Raw genomic sequence first — 20,277 nt, 5'->3', positions numbered from 1 at the left:
AGCTTGCTTATAAAGCTGAGCTTTAGAGCTTCTGGTAGGCCTATTTTATTACCCAGGCTTATGCTAACCAGCTGCTGGCTGTAGCTTTCTATACACTGTACAGACATGAGAGCGGTATTCATCCTCTCATCTAAAGCAAACAAGCGTAATTCCCTTTTCCTTATTCCAATAACGAATAATAAAAATAATTGTGAATGTAATATGTACTTTAAAAGACATGCAATAAATGAAGCTTCCTAGATTAGTCATGCATAGTTCTATTTCACAGTTTTTGTAAAAAAAAAAGACAATAATTCAAACATTTACACACTTTGAATGTCTGTTGGGTTTGTGTAAAAATAGTCAGGATGCTGAAATAAGCAATAAAGGCACCAAACTAAGACTGTAAATCCTAAAATCTAGCAAAAAGAATCCTAAATGTTGCCGTCATAATGCAGATTTGGTTGTTAAGAATCATCAGAGCAGATTTAAAGCAGTTTTTGTTTACTGGTGTGCCTGTTTTTGTCTACCAGTGCTGAAACTTCAGTGCTCAAGTCAAATTCCCAGCCCTGGAGAGCTATGTTATCAGTGTCATGAGAATACTTTCCTCTTTGGGTTTCTACTTCCTCTGTACTGTCAGAGGGCTGTAAGGTGAGATGTTTGATTCGGTCGGACTGTCAATCAAGGAATTTTAAAAACTACACCTAAATGTTAGTTAAAACATGCACTGTTGCTACTACGGCAACATTCTATTTAGTATCACAAGGAATCCTATATTTCAAAAAAGAGACTCCGCAGCTATTCTAAGAGAGCAGTTTGCTCTGTGATATTTAAACTGACCTGCACGAAGATTGCATAGGTTATGTTTATCATTTGAGCCCTCTGGCTGGTTGCATATGAATGAAAGCAAGCATTAACTTCCCTATCCGTGTACACAGCATTTGTTTACGTTCTCGGTTGGTTAACATACACGGCCTCTTTGATAATCCTGCATGTACTGAGCATAGAAGATTCAGTGTATATCCGCCTTGTGAGATTATCTCTTTGCAATCCCTCTGGTAGCCATGAAAGTCTTGAGATAAGCTAGATGAGCAAGGAAACAAAACTGATACGTTTTTTTTTTTTTTTTAACTGTAGCATCCTTTAAAAATTACCAGCATGCTTTATTCACACTTAGTGCTAATTTAATTTCTGAATTTCATATTCAGTGAGTTGTTTATCTAGAGGCAAACTCCCCTCAGTAGAATCTTTGATGTTCCTTAATAAGGCCTCTGGTTCACTAGTTATGCCACATAATACGTCTAAAAAAAAAAACTCTCAGTAATTTAAATTAAATTGCCAAAAGTGTAGCATAAGTGTGTACGTGTGTACTTGTGTGTTTGTTTACCAGTCATGTAAGAAGCTGACAGGCAGCTACGTCATCCAGAGGTCAGTCTGAGTTTACGTTGTCTGCAATGCCCAATTTCCTCGTCTGTGTGTTTCAGCAGGGCCATGGGTGTGGGAGGATGAGTGATGATTCCTCAGTTCATTCATAGTTCATTCATACTCTCTCTCTCTCTCTCTGTGTCTCCCTCTGTCCCTCATGTTTTCTTCTTTTCACTTTCTTTTTTGTAAAGCAGCAATCTGTATTTAGCACAGTGAACAGGAAAGGTGGCAGCCACCTGGGTTTGAATCCAGCCTGCGGCCCTTTGCTGCGTATCATCGTCTCTCTCTCTCCCACCTTTCCTGTCTCTCACTAGCACTATCTAATAAAAATAAAAAGCCCAAAACATAATCTTAATAAATAAATAATTGTTGTTCGGTGTGTCGCAGAGCCTGTACATTTGACTTTTGTTTCTAATATACTATATATTAAGTAGAAAAAAATGATACCTGAAATTGATCATTTAGTAACGTGAAAATTAAGACTATGTATTCCATAGCAGTATTAGGATTTTGTTACATGACTAACTTGTTATCATGTACTGTACCTGCACAAGATTTATTTTTAAATTGTATATACTCGTGAAAGAATAGATATTGCCTTAAAATTGCACAATTGTCCTTCAAAGTAAAGGCCTATATCTTTTAATACATCTTATCTAATCATATGGATCTAATCATCCATAACTTGTGCTCATTGTCTCTTTTTCTGTCTTCCAGCCCTGACGACATCGGAAGCTGCTGGTACATCCTGTTGTCCGGCTCAGTCTTCATCAAGGAGTCCATGTTCCTTCCCAGAAGCAGGTAGGATCATCAGCCGTTTTTGTTCGGGTAGCGTTTTTTGAAGGCTTGATCTTGGCACTAACCTGCGAGCAGCTTTCACCCTTCCAAGCCTATTTAGAGGAGTCACATAGGGAGATAAAAACTAATCCTACACTCGCAAGAGAGCCAATTTTAATTTATATTATCTCAAAAAAGTTTGTTATTCTATCTTATCAACTTGTTTTTATCCAGAGGAGTAAACAGAGGTGATGGCTTTTACCCAAATTGTCTTTTTTAACATTGTTTGCAGAGTTAAGGTTACAAAGGGCACACCTGCTTGTTGTGGATTTCTCAAAAGGAAAAGTATAAATCTGATAATTCCTTTTTCTATCACAAAAATAAATTGTATTTATGTTGTCACAGAAGAAAATCACTCACGAGAAAGTGACCGCTGCTGCCTTTTCAGTGATTTTGCAACTTTTGTTTCAGAAAAGTAACTTTAAATTTATTTTAAAAAAAAATGTCAAACCGCTGAACAAAATGTTAATGTGTTAACATCTCAAATATTTTGCAGCAAATTGCTACACATGATTTCAATTACCACTGCTTGCTGTTATAATCCAAAAAAGCCTGATATCCCAGTACTTCCCATACACAGTGTGTAGTTGCTTAGATGAGATAGATACTTTATTGATCCCCAAGTGGATCAATAAAGTCTCAGCTGAGAGAAGGCTGGTGTTTTGCATTTTATTGCAAGGCACCAGAGATGGCATCAGCATAACCTTCCTGCAATTCTGGAGAAACCAAGCATTCACAGGTTCTTCAAGTTCTCTCTTGCATAAATTCCTTCTGTGCCTCCCCAAGAAAAAAGTCCTGAACAAGAGGGAAATGAAGGAAGATGACATGGACATCGATGTTACAAAATGATACATAAAATGATCTTGAAATAAAAAGGGAATACAGTCTTTCTGAAAAATGTTAGACAGCAGAAAAATAGCCACGCAGAAACCCACATACCTGCAATTGTAGAGAAACAAAGAATTCTCAGGATCTCTCTTGCATAAATCCTCTCTGTGCGGAAAAAAGTCTCAACAGTACACTCTAGCATTGCAAGCTACTCTGCCTCTAAAAACATCTCTCCCAATAAGCAGTTTTATGTACAAAAATAAATAGCTTTATAGCTTTCAAAATTTTAAAATATCATTGCATTCATTTTTGGTACACACACAGAAAGTAAACCGAGCGAAGAAAATGTTCACCTCTCCAGGAAAAAGTATATAATAAGCTAGTGAAATTGCGACCCGTCCAGTTGGTAAAATAACATAAACGCTAAACAGAACATTTTTCATCTTATAACTCTACATTAGGACATGTTTACTCTACATTATAGTGTGTTACAAACTATTTCTTAAATGTGTATTCTTAGAAATGCTAAATATGGCGACTTAAAAGAAAAAATTATACAGGAATTTATTATTTATATGTCCTGAGCAGCCGCCAACTACTTTGGTTGTTGTGTTGTTAACATTGGAGGGACTATTTGTTGGTTAAAAAAGTGTTTGATGTCATTCTAAACCTAATTTACATATAATTTCAGCCCTTTTTTTCTGATAGCGTGTATTAAGAAACACATATTATAGTCTGTGAGAAAAAGATGTGGTAGAAAGCCAGTTTGTCACCAGAGCCCTCCCCCATGATGGATAATAACTATCTACGACCCCATCAGAAGACTTAAGATTCATGTTCCGCTCTCCAGCTCTCAGCCATCAGCTCATGGCAGTGATCACCACCTCTGAAGCCAAGGCGCAAATGTTAAAAAGCTGTGATTTCACAAGTGGATCTGTTGCGTGAACCATCTCTGTGGGTGTCTCGAAAACAATGATCTTTTCATCCATTAGGCTTGACATAACACACACCTACAGCCACTGAGAGCACTTCAGTGTCCCGGCAGTACTGCGAGGGTCAGCCGCGGTCATTCTCCGGATTCACATGAACGTGGGAGGCATTTAAAATGCAAGACTCGATTGGAAATGTGCCACAAAGCTGCTCCCCTCTTAAATATAACCTCTTCAGTTTTGCCAAGGTGAAAATGTGTGTGTGTGTGGGATGCCGGAGGGCGGATTTGCAGGTATTGGCAGATTAATGCCCAACTGCAGTCACCGGGGAAGAGAGGGCTCCGAAAATGTTTACGAAGCATAAGTTGCTAGGAAGACGGTGTCCACTCTGCTGCATGAGACTGTATAGGATCATTAGCTCGCTTCTTCTTAGAGTGCACAACACAAGTGTTGTTTCTGTGAACTGCGCTAGTAAATTATACTCATGATGCACACAATGCACATTGAGAACTTTTAATCAGAATCACTTAAATCACAATATAACGCAGAAGAGCATAGCAACAGCTAGACCAACCAAGTGACAGCTGACAGGCAGTGGAAAGAGCCTCTTGTTGGCTCTGGAACAGGCGGGAGGGGCTGGGCTGGAAGCCAGGAGAAGATGGGCAGTGACTGGCCACCGCTGCCGACCCGCCAACTGGAGGATGATGTTGTTCATGGTCGCAACGTCCAATGAGTTGAACCTTACCTAGCCACCTAACGACAATCATCTCTTACTTTCCTGAGCTACTGTCAGTCAAGAAAGTGACTGAAGGTTCTAGCATCTAGATGTATCTAACCGCATCCCATATCCCACCCACATTTAATGTAGGTTTCTTTCAACCATGACTGCAATATTCCCATAACCTACTGTAAACCAAGTACTTTCAGTGGCCTAAACCTTAGTGTGTCAACCCCACCCAGCTTGCAAATATAAAGACTCATTAAAATTTGACTTAAAAGCAAATTAGACTTGCAAAGTACTATCAGCAAACGCATATTAAGTAGGGCTCGTGATATACTGCAAGTCCAGTACAAAGATAAAGATAAAACACTTTAGCACTCTACTTAGCACTCTAGTATAGTCTTAGACTCTACCAGAGACCTTGGTGTGTATGGCTCCCTCATTAAAAAACAAATTCTTTGGGAGGAAATGAAGCGAGACCTATTCCCCTAGTGACAAGAAGACATTTTTGAAATGACACATTCATAATGACACATTCTGATTCAAGTTTTCAAGGGCCTCTGGGTCATGAAACTCAATGTCGACTGAATGTCAGTGTAAATGTTCTAAATCAAGAAGGAATAAAAGAACCCTTTTTTTTTCATGACAGCATTCATATTAACAGTTTTCCCAGTAGCAGTACCAGATACATTCTTTAACACAGCATAGTATGATACCATCAATCTATAACTGGAAGCCATCTGACGTCACAGGAGGATACATAACTGTTACACTTCCCGCTAAAACAGGTGTGGCAGAGTTTTTTATCAGTAAGTGACATGTTTGAATATTGACTGGTTGTTTACGTGTTGTGTGCATTTCCTCATTAGCAGCCTCTTAAAGCCTAAACTATTGTGCCATTTCTAAACTATGTGACATCACTTTCAGTTTTATTTTTCAACATTTTCTTTCTTCATACTTGGAATGCCCATTAAATGTTTTTTAATGGCCATTGCGACAAAGAGAAAGTAGAAATGATGAGGGCTCAGAGGGGAAATTGGCTGTGACAGGAGGAACTGAATGGAGTCCAGCGGGACTTCCTGAAGCTTTTAAAGATGTGGTGGAATTGGGTTTCAGACAGGCCCTACCCAGAAATGGCTGCTCGTATCTACTCTGGCAGCAAGGTTGAAAACTTGATATGCCTCCATAATGTTTTCTCCCTCTCCCCCCCCCCCCCCCCCTCCCCTCTCATCACTGGTCGCTGTAGTGAGATGTGATCCAGGGGAAGAGCAAAAGTGAAGAAGCTGGAACTCTGTGCCTTATTTAAGGCCAGAGGCGAGTGTGAAATCAAATACAACCCAAATAAATACATCTTAGTAAGCGGGTGACAGATTTAAAGACTGTAGAAACGCATGCTGTGTAAAACACGTAATTAAAGGGAATCAGTAAATCAGGCCAGGGTCAGGCTACATGATAATGATCTTCATCAGATTAGACAACAACAGAGTGATTCATTTTCGCCAGGGCTCGGCTGAGAGACACGGCAGGCTGCTGTTGGATTTAGACCATTCGTAGCCAAGCCATCTTTTATGACATACACCAGTGAGGCGTAAGGGACTGACTTGATTGTTCCACCTGGCAGCACCAACGACAAATGTTTATAACCGTTTTTTGAATGAAACTGAACCTGGAATTCATTCATCATCACTTATTGGCAAAGGTAGGCTCTGTCTTGCCTATCCCGTGTCATAGGAAAAGAAAACGGTTCGGTGTGTAGTATACATACGTGTGTGCAGAGGGTGACACAAGTAGCCGCAGGTGTGATTGATTTGGTATGCTTCTGACTCAATGAAATTTAAATATAACTTTATTGCGCTTAGCTACGCCATATTTTACAGAGGTGTCTGTGCTTCTGTTGGTCTATGTCACGTAGCATGTTGTAGAAGTTGTCAAACTGGGTGGAAGGAGGCAATTCTTTTGACACACTAGTCTTGTTGTTGTTTGTCACGTCTGTCATCTTCCACTATAACGCACTAAAACGGGATAAAAACAAGCAATTGTCGCACCTGAAGTTAATTTTCCTTCAAGATGCCCTACATCCGTCGGTCGGGCCGTATCAAGCTGGTATTGTGTTGTCTGATCTTGGCATTAATTGTTAAGTTTATGTCAAATAAGTGTGATTTTCTGGATTTGTGTGGGTTGCATTTTCCTTTTTTTTTAAAGTTTCAAATAGGGCTGGACAATAGGGAGAGAATCAAATATCACGATATTTTTGACCAAATACTTCAATATCGATACTGCAATGATATTGTAGTTTTGACTATTGGTGCTTTAACAAAATATCTTTATCTAGATAAATAATCATCAGTCATGTGGATATCATGACTAAGTGGGGAAAAGGCAAATAATAGAACAGTTACAACAGTCTGGTAAAATGACATCACTTTACTGTAATGCATTCTTTAAAACCAGGAAAAGACACTTATGCCATATTACGACATCCAAAATCTAAGACGATATCTAGTCTCATATCACAATATCGATATAATGTTGATATATTGCCCAGTTCTAGTTTCAAATGTAGAAGTGAGTTAGAAATTATTTGTAAAATTAATTATTCATAAAATGAGATGCGTTGATCCTGCAACTCAGCAACTTTTTTGAAGCAATAGACAGAACCAGAATTAGTCAAAACATTTCAAGTAGGCTAATAGCGGTCATAATTTTTCCCCAAAACAACCACATTCTTGATCTCCATTTTCAAATGTTGTGCAATGAACATGTTGAAATATTTTAGTTACAGTTTCAATAACCTTGCTACTGAATGGAACTCTTAACTTCCACCACGATATACTACCCTTCATTAACCCTGGTCTGGTTTTTACTTCCCCCTCCTCCATGCTGCTGCCTCCATTTATTATCACTATCAGTTGACTGCTGTCAGGACCTCCGGTCATTCACTGAACAGTTTCCTGATCATGAGCCTTATATTGGCTAACAAAAACCACCACTCTTAACTGAATCAGCACCTATCAGCAGCCAGGGTTCAAGTTAGCGGAGGAATGTCAGCCTCATCGCTTTTGTTTGCGTGAACTGCTTGAAGAAAAGGTCAGTAAAGCATTGAATCATTTCTTGACAGCCAGCAGCAGCCCAAGCAGAGTCATCTCTGACTAGATGACAAACTGATCCAGTGATAATTTATTCTGTAATCAAGCAAACACAGATCTCACTCATGTCTTCTCAGTATTGCTCTTATACTGTACTGTATGTTCTGTGGAATAGGCTTTTTAAACTCCTCAACATGGATGAAAACAACGCTTCCTATAACTGCGAATTTCATGTTTTTGCTACTTGGATTGAAAGCTAATGCGATCACTCGTGGTGACTTTCGCGACCTTCGGGATATTGAAATATGTCTACTATTGCGTATAATTACAAAACTGATTGTGCAAGCCATGAGAATTGTTTTCCTCTTTTTGGAGATAAACATTTAAAAATAACTTTTCTGGTTGCCAACAGTGACTCATGTGAGTGCTGGTACCAGAGAAATAAGGCCACTGACCAATATATCTGGCTTCACTGTAAAAAAAAAATAAACATTTGATGGTTTGACATAACATTGTGTGACTAGGCTCCTTCAAATGTGGAATTGAACTGAACCAGTGCTGAATAGTTCAGTTTGTTCATGAGCTGTTCTGATGTAAGACTCACAGATGTAACTAGATTTAAAGGGGCACTCCACCGATTTTTACACAGCCTATGAAAACAGTTGTATAATGTCTTCCATGGCTCTGAAGCTCGTTAGGGTTATCGTGGCTTTGGTTTAGATGAGTTAAATTTTTTATAGAAAGCTTTTGATAAAATATTTCAGCTGACTAAAAAACCTGGCAAACATGATTTTGTTTCTATAGAATTCATTATAAGAAATGTCATGAGTAACTTTTACCGAACAGCGATGACAGAGGCTTTCCACTACCCACCGCTCCATTACACACACACACACACACACACACACACACACACACACACACACACACACACACACACACACACCCACACACCCACCACCCTTTTACTCACTCATCTCATCTCTGTAGCAGGAAGGGAGTCGTACGCTGTCTGTAGTCAACCCACCACATTACACAGAGAGAGAGAGGGAGAGAGAGAAAGGGGGCAGAGCCATTGGGCAGAGGCTGATCCATACACACTTTCAGAGCCACACACTCCCATTCTCAGGCAGCAACACTTGGGTGTGCGCAGGACGATATGCCGCAGTCACACCAAAGTCTCGAGACCTGGACCATGCTTATCAGACTGTGGACTAACGGCAGGGGGATATTTTAGAAGAAGGGATCCTCTTATCTCATCTGCTGGTGTTGTCACTCTGGGAGCAGTTTGGAGAATCGGTGGTGAGTGTTCAGAATACAGCAGCACTTAACTCCTGCGTATGGCTCACTGAAGCTCTGCCGAGAACCTCCTGTGTCTTTGGTTGTAATTTATAAATCTGACTCGTATCCGAGCCGGGAGCTGGTTGCAGTAAAACCTTCAAGTCTGGAATGTGAAACGCAACGTTGATGTTATTTTGGATCTGTCAGTGTGCAGTGTGTGCTGCCAGTAAAAGGGGTGTGTGTGTTCTTTATGTTTGGGGAGAGGGGGGGGTTACACAAGACTTTTGGCAACTTTTAAAGCAAAACAAAGATGGAGCTCCTTGATTGATGCATATGTCTTGGAAAAGTTTTCGAAAGGCTAGCCTAGTCTCTCTCTCTCTCTCTCCCTCCCTCTCTCTCTCTCCAACTCGAGTGCCCTTGTCTCTTTGCCATTATGAAGTCAGTAAAGTTGTATTTTGGGAAGCTAAAGTCACGAGTCATTTGCACATTCTTGGCTTTGGTGTCAGCTTCTATTTCAGAAGTGGCGGGGCAAAGGTTCGTTGTATGTGTGTGGTGCAGCCACGCGGTTACTCCAAGGAATTCTGTTTATGTTTGCAAGGTGAGAGGTGGTTGGATGGTCAACTGCAGCTCAGAGGGGATGTTGGTAAACCCTTTTAAGCCTGGATGCTGTTTTCATTGACAATCACTCCTGAGAACTCCTCTGACCTCCCCTTCCCTCCTGTTCCGTGCTGGGTCTAAAGTCTTGCATAACCAGCGAGTTTAATCGTTGTCCTTCTTAAGGGTCTGGTGGGTTAAAAAAGCCGGTGTGCCCTCTCACCACTTACTCAGTTAAACAGATTAACAGAGTGAGGAGCCCCCCTCTCCACCCTCCTCCTACCAGCTCAGACCATTGGGTGCAGATTAGGGATTGCACTGGTTCAGTCAGACGGCAGAATGGATCTTAGGCTTTGGTGGTGGGCTGATGGGCTCGGAGAGTGAAAGGCTGTTGACGCATGGGGAATGACATTCCAGACGCCCAAGCTTGTTGTATAACGGGAGGGGAATGCGAGGCCACTGAGGCAGTGGAGATGTCAGTCAGTCAACTGAGAGAGACCTTCAGTGTTTCATTTGAAAATGAGATTCTGGCTGCCTGTCTGACACCAGATTATACAAAGTGTCTGATAGCAGCACATTTGGGGAACCTTTTCAAAGGATAATAGTAGAGGATATTTAAATAATCTCTTGTTTTATTGGTGATGTGTATACTATCTTGCTACTAACTTGTCAGTTGCATGTAAAGCACTTGTATGAAAGGTGCTATGCAAATGAGGTTTGATTGATTGAAAGTAGGTAACAAACCCAGTTTTATTGGCAACACAGTCAACAGTCAAGCTCTAAAAGGAGACATTCATGCCAAAATGAAATGTTTTTAATTCAGACAGAAAAATGATGTTCATGTATTCTAAGGCTTTCATTGGATATGTGCTCTCAAGGAGTTTTAAATGTATTAAACAGACGGAGTTTGTGAAACATTATGAATCAGGAAAGTTCTGCATGTCATCTTTAAGTTCTACTACAAGCCAGGTGCATTATGGTCAAAATCACCCTTTAAAGGAAGTGGTTTAGCTTTCACCTTTTTAACTATGAAAGCTTAAACCATGTTTTGTCTTATGGGTTTGAAAAGATTTCTGTGTTTTTACTTTCCATATCATAAAGTGACAATTTGAATATATTGAGTTTTCATAAAAAATCTGAGTCATAATTACGACTTGGATGTTCACGTAAATGCTATTTAGACGTCAGAAACTGGTAATTAGGGAAACTGTGGTATGACATAAATGGGGCATTAAGCTGCTGTACAAAAGGTAATTTTTTTTATGTCACGTTCTAGCCTTTCTTATATTGCAAAGTTGTTGATTTAAAATTTCTGGCTTGTTTCTTTTTTGATGAGTGGTTTTTGGAGGGTTTTCTGTCTGTGTGCTGCGTCTTTATCTATTAATGTACCGCATGTTGTCTGTTGTATTTTTAATAACTTCTGCAGAGTGAATTCCCCTTGAAGGGACAATGGAGTGAAGTGGAGTGAAGATAAAGATTTTTTTAACATAGGTATATAAAATGGTTTGAACGCAGCACATATATATGTACAACAGTATTTTGCTGTGCAGAGTGTGACGAGAGAATCTCTGCTCGTGCCGTGCTCTGTTATAAATAAGTTGCATACAGGTTCAACCATCTGGCACATTTCTTAACTTTTTCTTATCTGGTTTTACAAGTTTGTCAGCCAACACACACTGTAGTTCTCCGGAAAGAAAGCACAAACCTTACATCATTTTGTGGACCTGAATGTTTCGGTGCTGAATTATTAATGGCAAGTAGATTGTGCACACACATTTCGGCAGCATTAGTAGAGCTAATAAAAATGACATACTGTGTTTGCATGGGTCAAACTTTGCAGTGTTACGGTGTTGATTGCTGCAAGGATGCCAACACCCCAAAACAACCAAGCATCCACTGGGAGAATCGCATTTTCGTTTTAGACCCATTTGTTGTCTGATATGCATTCACCCACACAGCAGATCTCACACTTTGTATTTGCTCAGGACTAGTCATAGAGCAGTAGAGGCTTTAATCTCCAAACAAGACACGTTTGTTAGAAAAACCCTCCCACCCCCTCACTCTCCACTTCCATAATCCCTTCTTTAATATCTCACATTGCCAGTGGCATTTGCCTCCTGCAAAATGGAGGATTGGATTAGTAATGTCAGGAATGTAATGGAGGAACATGATTGAGCATGTCACTTTGGTGTTTGCATTTGGTGGCCTAACGTGTTTTGCGATGCGTAATGGGTGGAATCACTACTCGCTTTTCCAGAGTAGAGCCAGCCGAGGGAGGCTCAACAGGATCAGAGCTGGTGCCGACTCCAAATGTCTGTAAAACCAGATCAAAAGCACTCGTTTCTCTGAAGCTGCTGCCCAGCTGACAAATCATCTTTGGAAATAAGTTGCAAAAGAATTACGTTTGTCTTCTTGTGAGAGAAAATACTGAGCTCTCCATACTGTAACTCTGTTTGAGCCTGTGGTGGAGTTCAGGCTTGTGTATGTCGGGGATACAAGCAGCGTTAAAACGCATTAAACTGAAGCTTGAGCAAAGGAAACAGCAACCATCAGCATTAACCCCCTCACTGGCTTTTATGCGCTGAGCTTGCTGTGGTCCAATTCAGTCACTCGCGTTGTCTTTGATTCCAGTTTATGCTTCTCAGCAGAAGTTGACTGTAATCATGTGGACTTATTTGACAAAGGGCTAGTCAAGAGGCATCAGAAAGTTGACAAATTAGTCAAGTAAAATTGCAGCCCTGGCAGAGAAACAACACAACAGCTGTCAAAAGAGGAAAAAACACAAAACCCAACAAAGGCTTGTCTGTGAAAGGAGGCACAAAAGAGAAAAGCAAAGCAAGCTAAATGGACTTTTAGAAAATAAAGGCACCACACAAATCATTATTTGCTTTTTGCCAAAGTGGCAGGAGTATCGCCAGGTTTGCAGTTGGCTGTATTTATTTTCCAGCCTGACCAAGCTGCACCCACAACATGTAGCCACAAGCCCTGGGCTCCAAAGCATTTAGAACCATGCTGTGCCTGAGGTCTGCACCTGTCGGTGTGATTGATGAAAGCTTCGACGCAGGTAGCTACACACCTGAACTCCCTGCTCACTTCACTGTGAGCACCGAGGAGAACTTTCTACACCTGCAGTTACTCATTTTGTCATTTTTAGTTACATAGTGAAGTAAAAATAAAGGCCTCAACACACCCAGTTTATAACTTGAGACAGAGCAGCTAGTTAATCCAAGACACGTGGATAAAGACTGCAATTAGAGATCATTTCCATTGGTGATAAATCTTTCACTTATTTTCTAGATTTATTGTTTAGTCTTTTAAATGTCAAAAACTATAGTGATAAACGCCGATCACAACTTCTCAGAGCCTGAAAAAGACGTCCATAAATTGCTTCTTTTGTTTCACCAATAGTCCAAAAGATATTTCATTCACTATCATATTTGATGAGTAGCAAATCTTCATATTTGAGATGCGAGAACCAACAAAACTTAAGAAAATGACTAAAACAATTAATTGATTATCAATATAGTTAATTTTCTTGTGACTCAATAATCGAATAATCATTGACTTGTTGGGCGCCCGGAAAGATCAGTTGGTAGAGCGGGCGCCCATATATAGAGGTTTACTCCTCGACACAGTGGGCCCAGGTTTGACTCCGACCTGCAGCCCTTTGCTGCATGTCATTCCCCCCCCTCTCTCCCCTTTCATTTATTTAGCTGTCCTGTCAATAAAGGCCTAAAAATGCCCAAAAAAGAATCAGTGACTTGTTGAAGCTCTTAAACAGTTAAATAGAACATGGAAAGGAAATTAGAAGGTGTGAAATAAAATAAGAAAATACAAAATGAATGATGAAAGAAATAAGTAAAAAAAAATAGTTGCAGATTAATCGTTGTTCTAGTAGTTTGTTCAATTGTATGCATGCTGTATATTATAATCATTTCAGCTCTAAAACATGAATAAATAAATGTTGTCCACTTCCAGGCCACCTTAACTCAATGTAAATTTAAAGATGAATGTGTCACTGGGCTCCCGGATAGCTCAGTTGGTAGAGCAGGCGCCCATATGTAGAGGTTTACTCCTCGGCGCAGCGGGCCCGGGGTTCGATTCCGACCTGTGGCCCTTTGCTGCATGTCATTCCCCCCTCTCTCTTCCCTTTCATTTCTTCAGCTGTCCTGTCATTAAAGGCCTAAAAATGCCCCAAAAAAGAAAGACGAACGTGTCACTTGTTGGTTAAAATCCCGGCTAGTGAATGTAAATAATGCCAAACAACGCTGCGCAACACGAGGCAGGCACACAAACTCGACAGTGGTCTGTTCTTTAGAGTCACTTGAGTTTATCTAACTAAGCAATCAACAAACCAACGAGATGTGGGTCACATTCTGAATGGAAAGATGTAGATGTCAAAAATAACAAACAAGGAAGTCCTTGTGTCTCTGCATTGAGGTCCGTTGCTGGACAAAGGCTGCATTCTTCACCAAACCCACAAGTTGGATCTCCTCATGCTCAGAATTTCCATGGCTGCTGCCCTTCTTTGAGACATTTCGGTCTCTGCTGCTTTTAATATTCCCCGGTCCTCCCCTCATTAGGAGCGAGGCATACTGTACAAACTGTGACGTCACGAAAGTGGACTTTTCCAGAGGCGGGTGTTTCCCTCCAGGTGGGAGTGGTCACAGCTGAAAAGAGGAACTGTCTGTTCAATGCTGCTCTGTTCAACATTTTATACAGAAATTCCATACTGCATATTTAAATTGTTAGGCAGAGACTTACCTATAGACTCAGACATTTACGTGATCTGTCTGTGCCTCTTGGCTGTCGGTGCGAGAGTCCAAACTCTAAAGAAACATAGTATTTACAGATTTCAAATACACATTAGACGGCACCGATTTTATTAGATGTTTGTGTTAGATTGTGTTTCTCATCATTTTATTCATTTCCTTTTTTCCAATCCAGTTTTGGGAAGCGATCAGCTGGCAGCTTGCGACGTGGCTGTGAGTGCATCGTCCTGGAACCCTCAGAGATGATTGTGGTGAGTCCGGTTTTTCAGACTTTTAGTGTCAAACACATGAAAGAGAATGGTTATTCGTATTTTGACAAAGCTTTTCCCACCCAAATGATAATTTTCTATCACTTATAACCCCAAAACCTATTTTGTTATTTTGTAAACTATAGTGGCCTTCACTTAACTGCTTACGGTGTCAAACTCTGGTTGGAACAATATTCCGTTTGACATCTCATCAGACTGAGAAAAACAGCATACCCTCACAATTGAGAAGCTGGAACTAAAACATGGTTTGCATTTTTCCTTGAAAAATGAATTGCCTAATTGTTATAACTCTAGAGATAAATACTTGTCCCAAAACCATTTAGTCATCCTTATCCACACTTTGTATTAACAGAAAGATTGAGATGAATGAAGATACAGCATAAGATAAGAGGAAACATGTGGTGTTTTATAATCTATTTTCATGGTTATAAGTGTACGTGTCCTATCATTTATAACTTTCAAAAATCCATCTTCAAACAGATTCATCTTGAAGAAGGAACACAGAACACAATTAACATGATTAATAATTTTTGGGCCGGCTGCAGGCAACAGTGTGTTGCGGGACTGAACAAAGCTGTTTGAAATACTGTGACTACTTCAGCCAGCAGAACTGTGCACACTGTGGCAAATAAAGCCAATACATGTCACCATTTTGATGGCTGATTGACCATTTATATGTTCATTTTGGATTTGGTTTAGACCATATTATACTGCTAACCTTAAAATCACACACATGCATGCACCTACACACTCACTCTCTCCCATTTCTAGCACACACAAATCCGCCCCTTTGCCATTTTTCTTTTTTTAAAAGTAAGACGTGAAATATAAGCCACGTCTTAACAGTATATAATAACGACTAGTTGGCACTGCTGCAGCCACAGCACATCCTGTAATTGCTGTGTCTCCATAAGTGTGCATCGTAGAACGAGGGGCTTCTGTTAACTGAGCCTGTATTAGCAACTCACAACCCCCAGTAATAACACCCTCTCCTCTGCTCGCTGTAGACACTTTCTGGACTTACCCCTTTTTTCTATAATAGGTGCCAACCCGCCCTGTAATTACTGAGGAGGGTTTTGTGCTGCTGAAATATAGATATGTATGGATAACACCCCCCCCACCCCTGCTGCAAGTTTGAGTTACACACAGAATGATGCGCACACGCAGTTACAAATGTAAGCAAAGCAGCTATCACTTCAAAAGAAAAGAAATAATAAGCCGCTCACATGTCCGTACTGTACACACATACACCCATGCATGCACGCGTTGCTCTGCGATTTGCAATTAGACACACCATCACACTTACACTCTCGATCACACAAGGCTCCCCTGCCGTTGTCATGGCAGCAGTTGGTACGGCAGAGAGAGATTTTTGTGGTGTAATCCCAAAGGCTGCGCGATGTGAAATGTGAAGCCGCAGTGAAAGTGGCGAGTGAGAGGAGGAATGGGTCCAAGATGAAGAAAAAAAAGAAACTTCAATATGCCATTCCAGCTGTATGACCCAAAGCCGCCAGGCAACCGAGTGGTCCTATTTAACCAATAATACTTTAGAAAACTGCAGAATATAACTTCACTGCCTGCTCTGTTGAAGTGGCAGTCTGTGCCAGTTTCCACTTGGAAAATGTTCATTTTTTTTTTTCCTGCATTCAAATCGTTAAAAATGGAAACATAGATTTGTTTCTTGTTTGAACATGTAATTTAATTGTGGTTAATACGTCGAACAGAGACGGCGTGAGTTGAGAGTGTGTCTATTTCATCAGCTCGTCTTTTACTCTATTAGACTCCATCTCTGTTCATCACCGTCTAGTCAATCAATCTCACCATCTCCCTCCCTCACTCCAGATACATTGCTCTCTTTCTCCCTCTGTCTCTCTTTTCGTGTTGCGAGCACCCTTTGACGTAGGTGTGCAGCCCACACACACTTCTATTTTTACGCAACGAGAGGGGCGGGAGGCAGGGAAGAGGTGGAGGTGGGAGGAATTGTAAATTGAGTATAGGAGGTTGGGTTTTTTGGGATTGTGTGTGTGTGTGTGTGTGTGTGTGTGTGTGTGTGTGTGTGTGTGTGTGTGTGTGTGTGTGTGTGTGTGTGTGTGTGTGTGTGTGTGTGTGTGTGTGTGTGTGTGTGTGTGTGTGTGTGTTTTGTGTTTTGGGGGCGTGAATGAAGAGGAAGAGAGCCACTCCCCCCCCACTCACTCTGTCTCCCTCCTTCACTATCATTTCCAGGTGGACTATATGGATGAAAATGAGGAGTACTTTCAACGGCAAGCCTCGCACAGACAGTCCCGTCGGCGCTTTCGGAAGATCAACCAGAAAGGGGAGAGGCAGACAATCATCGACACCGTGGATCCATACCCCACCGGAAAGCCGCCCATAGCCCGGGGATACCACACGGTGAGTTGCAGCCCTGCGCTACAGTTCTGTGTTTACCCTCGCTGCGGTGGCTCGCTGTGCGCTCAGCGTAGCTCTTGTTCGTGTGTTGCGCTTCTTCTTCAGAACCTGTTGTGCACTCTTGCTTCAGATCGTAGCTGAACATGTGTCTTCCCTGTTTCCCGACTTTGTGTTTTCTCTCTGGGCTATAGCCGGCCCTCGGTTGTAGTTTGCTATGTTTTGATGTCTTGTGTCCCGGGGAAGGGTACCCATGTCCTCTAAAGGTGCATTTACGAGCCTGTTTTCCTAATCTTTGCACCGAGCTGTCCTCCCTATAGTGTTTAATTGTTGTTTTACCCATCCTTGCTAGATTACCACGGCTACACTTGTGTGTCATGTTTTTAGCTTCTGCTGGCTGTAGTGTGTCTACCCTCTCCGTAATAAATGTTTGTAGTTTGTTGAGCTTCTTTAATACTGTAGTTTCTCTGCGCTATACGTGCGACTTCGAAAATCTGTTTGTCTGTTTGTGCTTCTCATGGTTGTCAGAAAAGCTTTCTGATGTGAATGATTTTGAGGTTTTTAGCACTTTTCTGTTCAGCGTTTGCACCATAACACACTCCTCACCAATGCTTCGTTTTTATCACTTGTCTGAAGTTGTCTCTGCTGTTATGAGGATGATTAAAATGTCAGCATATTCCAAAGCAAATTCAAGGTGCATATGGTTCTATAACATAATATAACATGTATTTTATATTATTATGTTATATATGTAACAATTCCTTGGATTTACAGATAAAGTGTGCCCTAGAGAATTAAACTTTTCCTCAAATGCATGTTGCTGTTGATGATCATTGAACCAAAAGAAAAGAAAGAAAGTAGTTTAGCTAGAAAGTTGTGTTTTTGAAGCAGCTGTTCCCAACCTGGGAATTGGGACCCCTACAAGGGTCCCGAGATTAATGAAAGGGGTCGCGGGACGATTTTTGTGGTAGAAAATAATAAAAATCGAAACTCTGCTACATACAATTCTGTCCGTTTTTGGACTTTTTCTCTAAGATTTGCTTCTGTCTTGTGAAGTAGTGCACAACTTTACATCCTCAGACCTCACAATTCTCATAAGCATGGCTTCATATAATTAAGTCACAATCAAAACAGGTTGAAAACCACAGTTTTAAAGAACTGCACAGCACCATGCATACTGGTGTATCTCTGTTGACTGTTGAACATTTAAATGAAACATATAAAACAATATCTTTTAGTAGTGCCATTTTGTAAAGGCATTTATTTACAGGTTAACTTGGGAAAAGTCAGACTGTTTAGAAGAAGTTCCAGCGCCATTAAGATGTCATTTACATAAAGATAATCTGTTCATTTATGAAGACAAAATGTGATGCTGAAATGTAGCACTGTCTTGCTTTGGAAAATTACAGGCAATTTCTTTTTTCCGTACATAATATGCAGAAGAGGACAGCAGTTGACGATGTGAATACAGTATATTGTGATTTAATAGTTTTTTACATCAGAACTACAGTAAGTAGAGAGAGGAAATGGAGGAGGAAGAAGAGAGGTTGAAAAAAGAGAACATTGTGGGGGTCAGATGGTGCCTTCTTTCACGAGTCTTACAGCTGTTCAATTCCTATAAACTCTCATTTACATACTCAACAGTGCAACAGTCATGCACCAGTGCTAAATGCTCTATGTTTGAAACAGTTCTTAGACAATACTTCTACTAATTAAATCCTGTTTCGGCATGTTAGTGGCTGGACAAGTCCGCAAACTCTGTTTTATGTATAGTTGAAAAATAGATGGATGATAGAATGAAAGAAGAAATGGGGTTTGGTGCTCTGACAGTGTGAAGCCTCATCCAATCACAGTGTGCATACTTGTGTGGAGAGTATTGACTTTAACCATTTGAAGGGATTCGACTCCAGCAGAGAAAGAGTTAGTTTCCCCGTTGTGTTGCGCCAGGCCTCTTCCCCTCTGTGCTTTCTTTCCCTGTGAATAGGAAGCACAGCATTTTCACACTAACGATGCAAATACCCAGCATGCAGTTGTTACACACAGCATTTCCTGTTCTGCACAATTTCACTGCATTCCCTTCATTCCTGACGTTCCCACGGGGGCTCGGTCAGTGTACCCAGTTCGTCTTGGAACATTGTACAACAATCACGCTTACAAAAGGGGGGAATGCTGCAAACGTCATCTTCCTCCAGCCTCCCTCCAGCCCCACCCTGTTTCCTAAATTTAGACTCGCTGTGTTTTTGTTTCAAAAGACTGCACTGAACTTTCGCATGGCCCGACATCTCTTGTCACACCCTCAACTCTCCTCGCTCTAGTACCGTTCCTGTGGGAAGGATGGAGCGGGTGCCATGGCAACCAGCAGTCCCAAATTGGCTCTGCTCGAGTGCACTTAGCAGTACAGTAGGGAAGGGAGCTAACTTAACAAGAGTGCAGTACGCCGCCGCTGCTGCTGCTGCTGCTGCTGCTGCTGCTGACAGAGGGGTGGAGGGGAGCAGAGCGACAGAGAAGCTGAATCTGGGCGGATGCTAAACTGACATAGCAAGCTAATCTCCAGCATTTAGAATGCCAGGCACCGCTCAGATTTTCCTCCCTCCTACCCCAAGGCGTATTTAGGAGGTGAAAAATGCACCACGGAGAAAATTGGGATTGAAGAAAGGAAATCTCTCCAGCAGGCAAGGTTTTTATTCAGCTTAGTCACTCCTATGAAGGCAGATGTGATGAGAGGTACGAAAACATCAGAGGAGCCACTGATCTGAAGGTTTTAAAGCTCTTCGAATGTGAGAAATACTCTAGACAAATCTGTTTCATTTGGGGCTGAGATGATTATTTTCATTGTTGATTACTCTGTTGATGACTGTTTATTTTATTGTTTAGTCTATAATTTACATAAAATACTGAAAAATGCTCATCACAACTTTGCAGAACCCAAGTTGATGTCTCAAATGTCTTATCCAGTCCTAAACTCAAAGATATTTAATGTACAATTCTAAAAAACAGAGAAACCAGTGATTGCTAGGCATTTTTGCTTGATAAGTGACTTTAATTGTTAATCAGTTATCAAAGTTGTTGATTCATGCTGATTGATTAACAAACCAATTGTTTCAGCTCTTGTTTTATTTAAGCCATATCTCAAATATTGGATTTTATCTTAATTCTTGTCACAGACAGGAC

General features: G+C 40.9%; 1 protein-coding gene across 7 annotated transcripts in view; it reads left to right on the top strand.

Annotated features, from left to right (window-relative positions):
• Positions 1-20,277, top strand: part of rapgef2b (Rap guanine nucleotide exchange factor 2b) — a 117,433-nt gene that overhangs the window by 44,716 nt on the left and 52,440 nt on the right. For 5 of the 7 annotated variants that reach the window (XM_028588957.1, XM_028588954.1, XM_028588955.1 and 2 more), the window contains exons 4-6: positions 2,122-2,205; positions 14,628-14,703; positions 16,945-17,112. In XM_028588957.1, coding sequence (XP_028444758.1) covers positions 2,122-2,205; positions 14,628-14,703; positions 16,945-17,112 — 328 coding nt within the window. Of the gene's footprint in view, positions 1-2,121; positions 2,206-7,722; positions 7,807-8,937; positions 9,108-14,627; positions 14,704-16,944; positions 17,113-20,277 lie in introns of those variants that run through there. The other 2 variants (XM_028588959.1, XM_028588958.1) reach the window with 2 other exon arrangements.

The sequence above is a fragment of the Perca flavescens genome, chromosome 10 (assembly GCF_004354835.1).
Source record: "Perca flavescens isolate YP-PL-M2 chromosome 10, PFLA_1.0, whole genome shotgun sequence".
NCBI lineage: Eukaryota > Metazoa > Chordata > Actinopteri > Perciformes > Percidae > Perca > Perca flavescens.
This window is presented reverse-complemented; position numbering and strand designations above follow the sequence as displayed.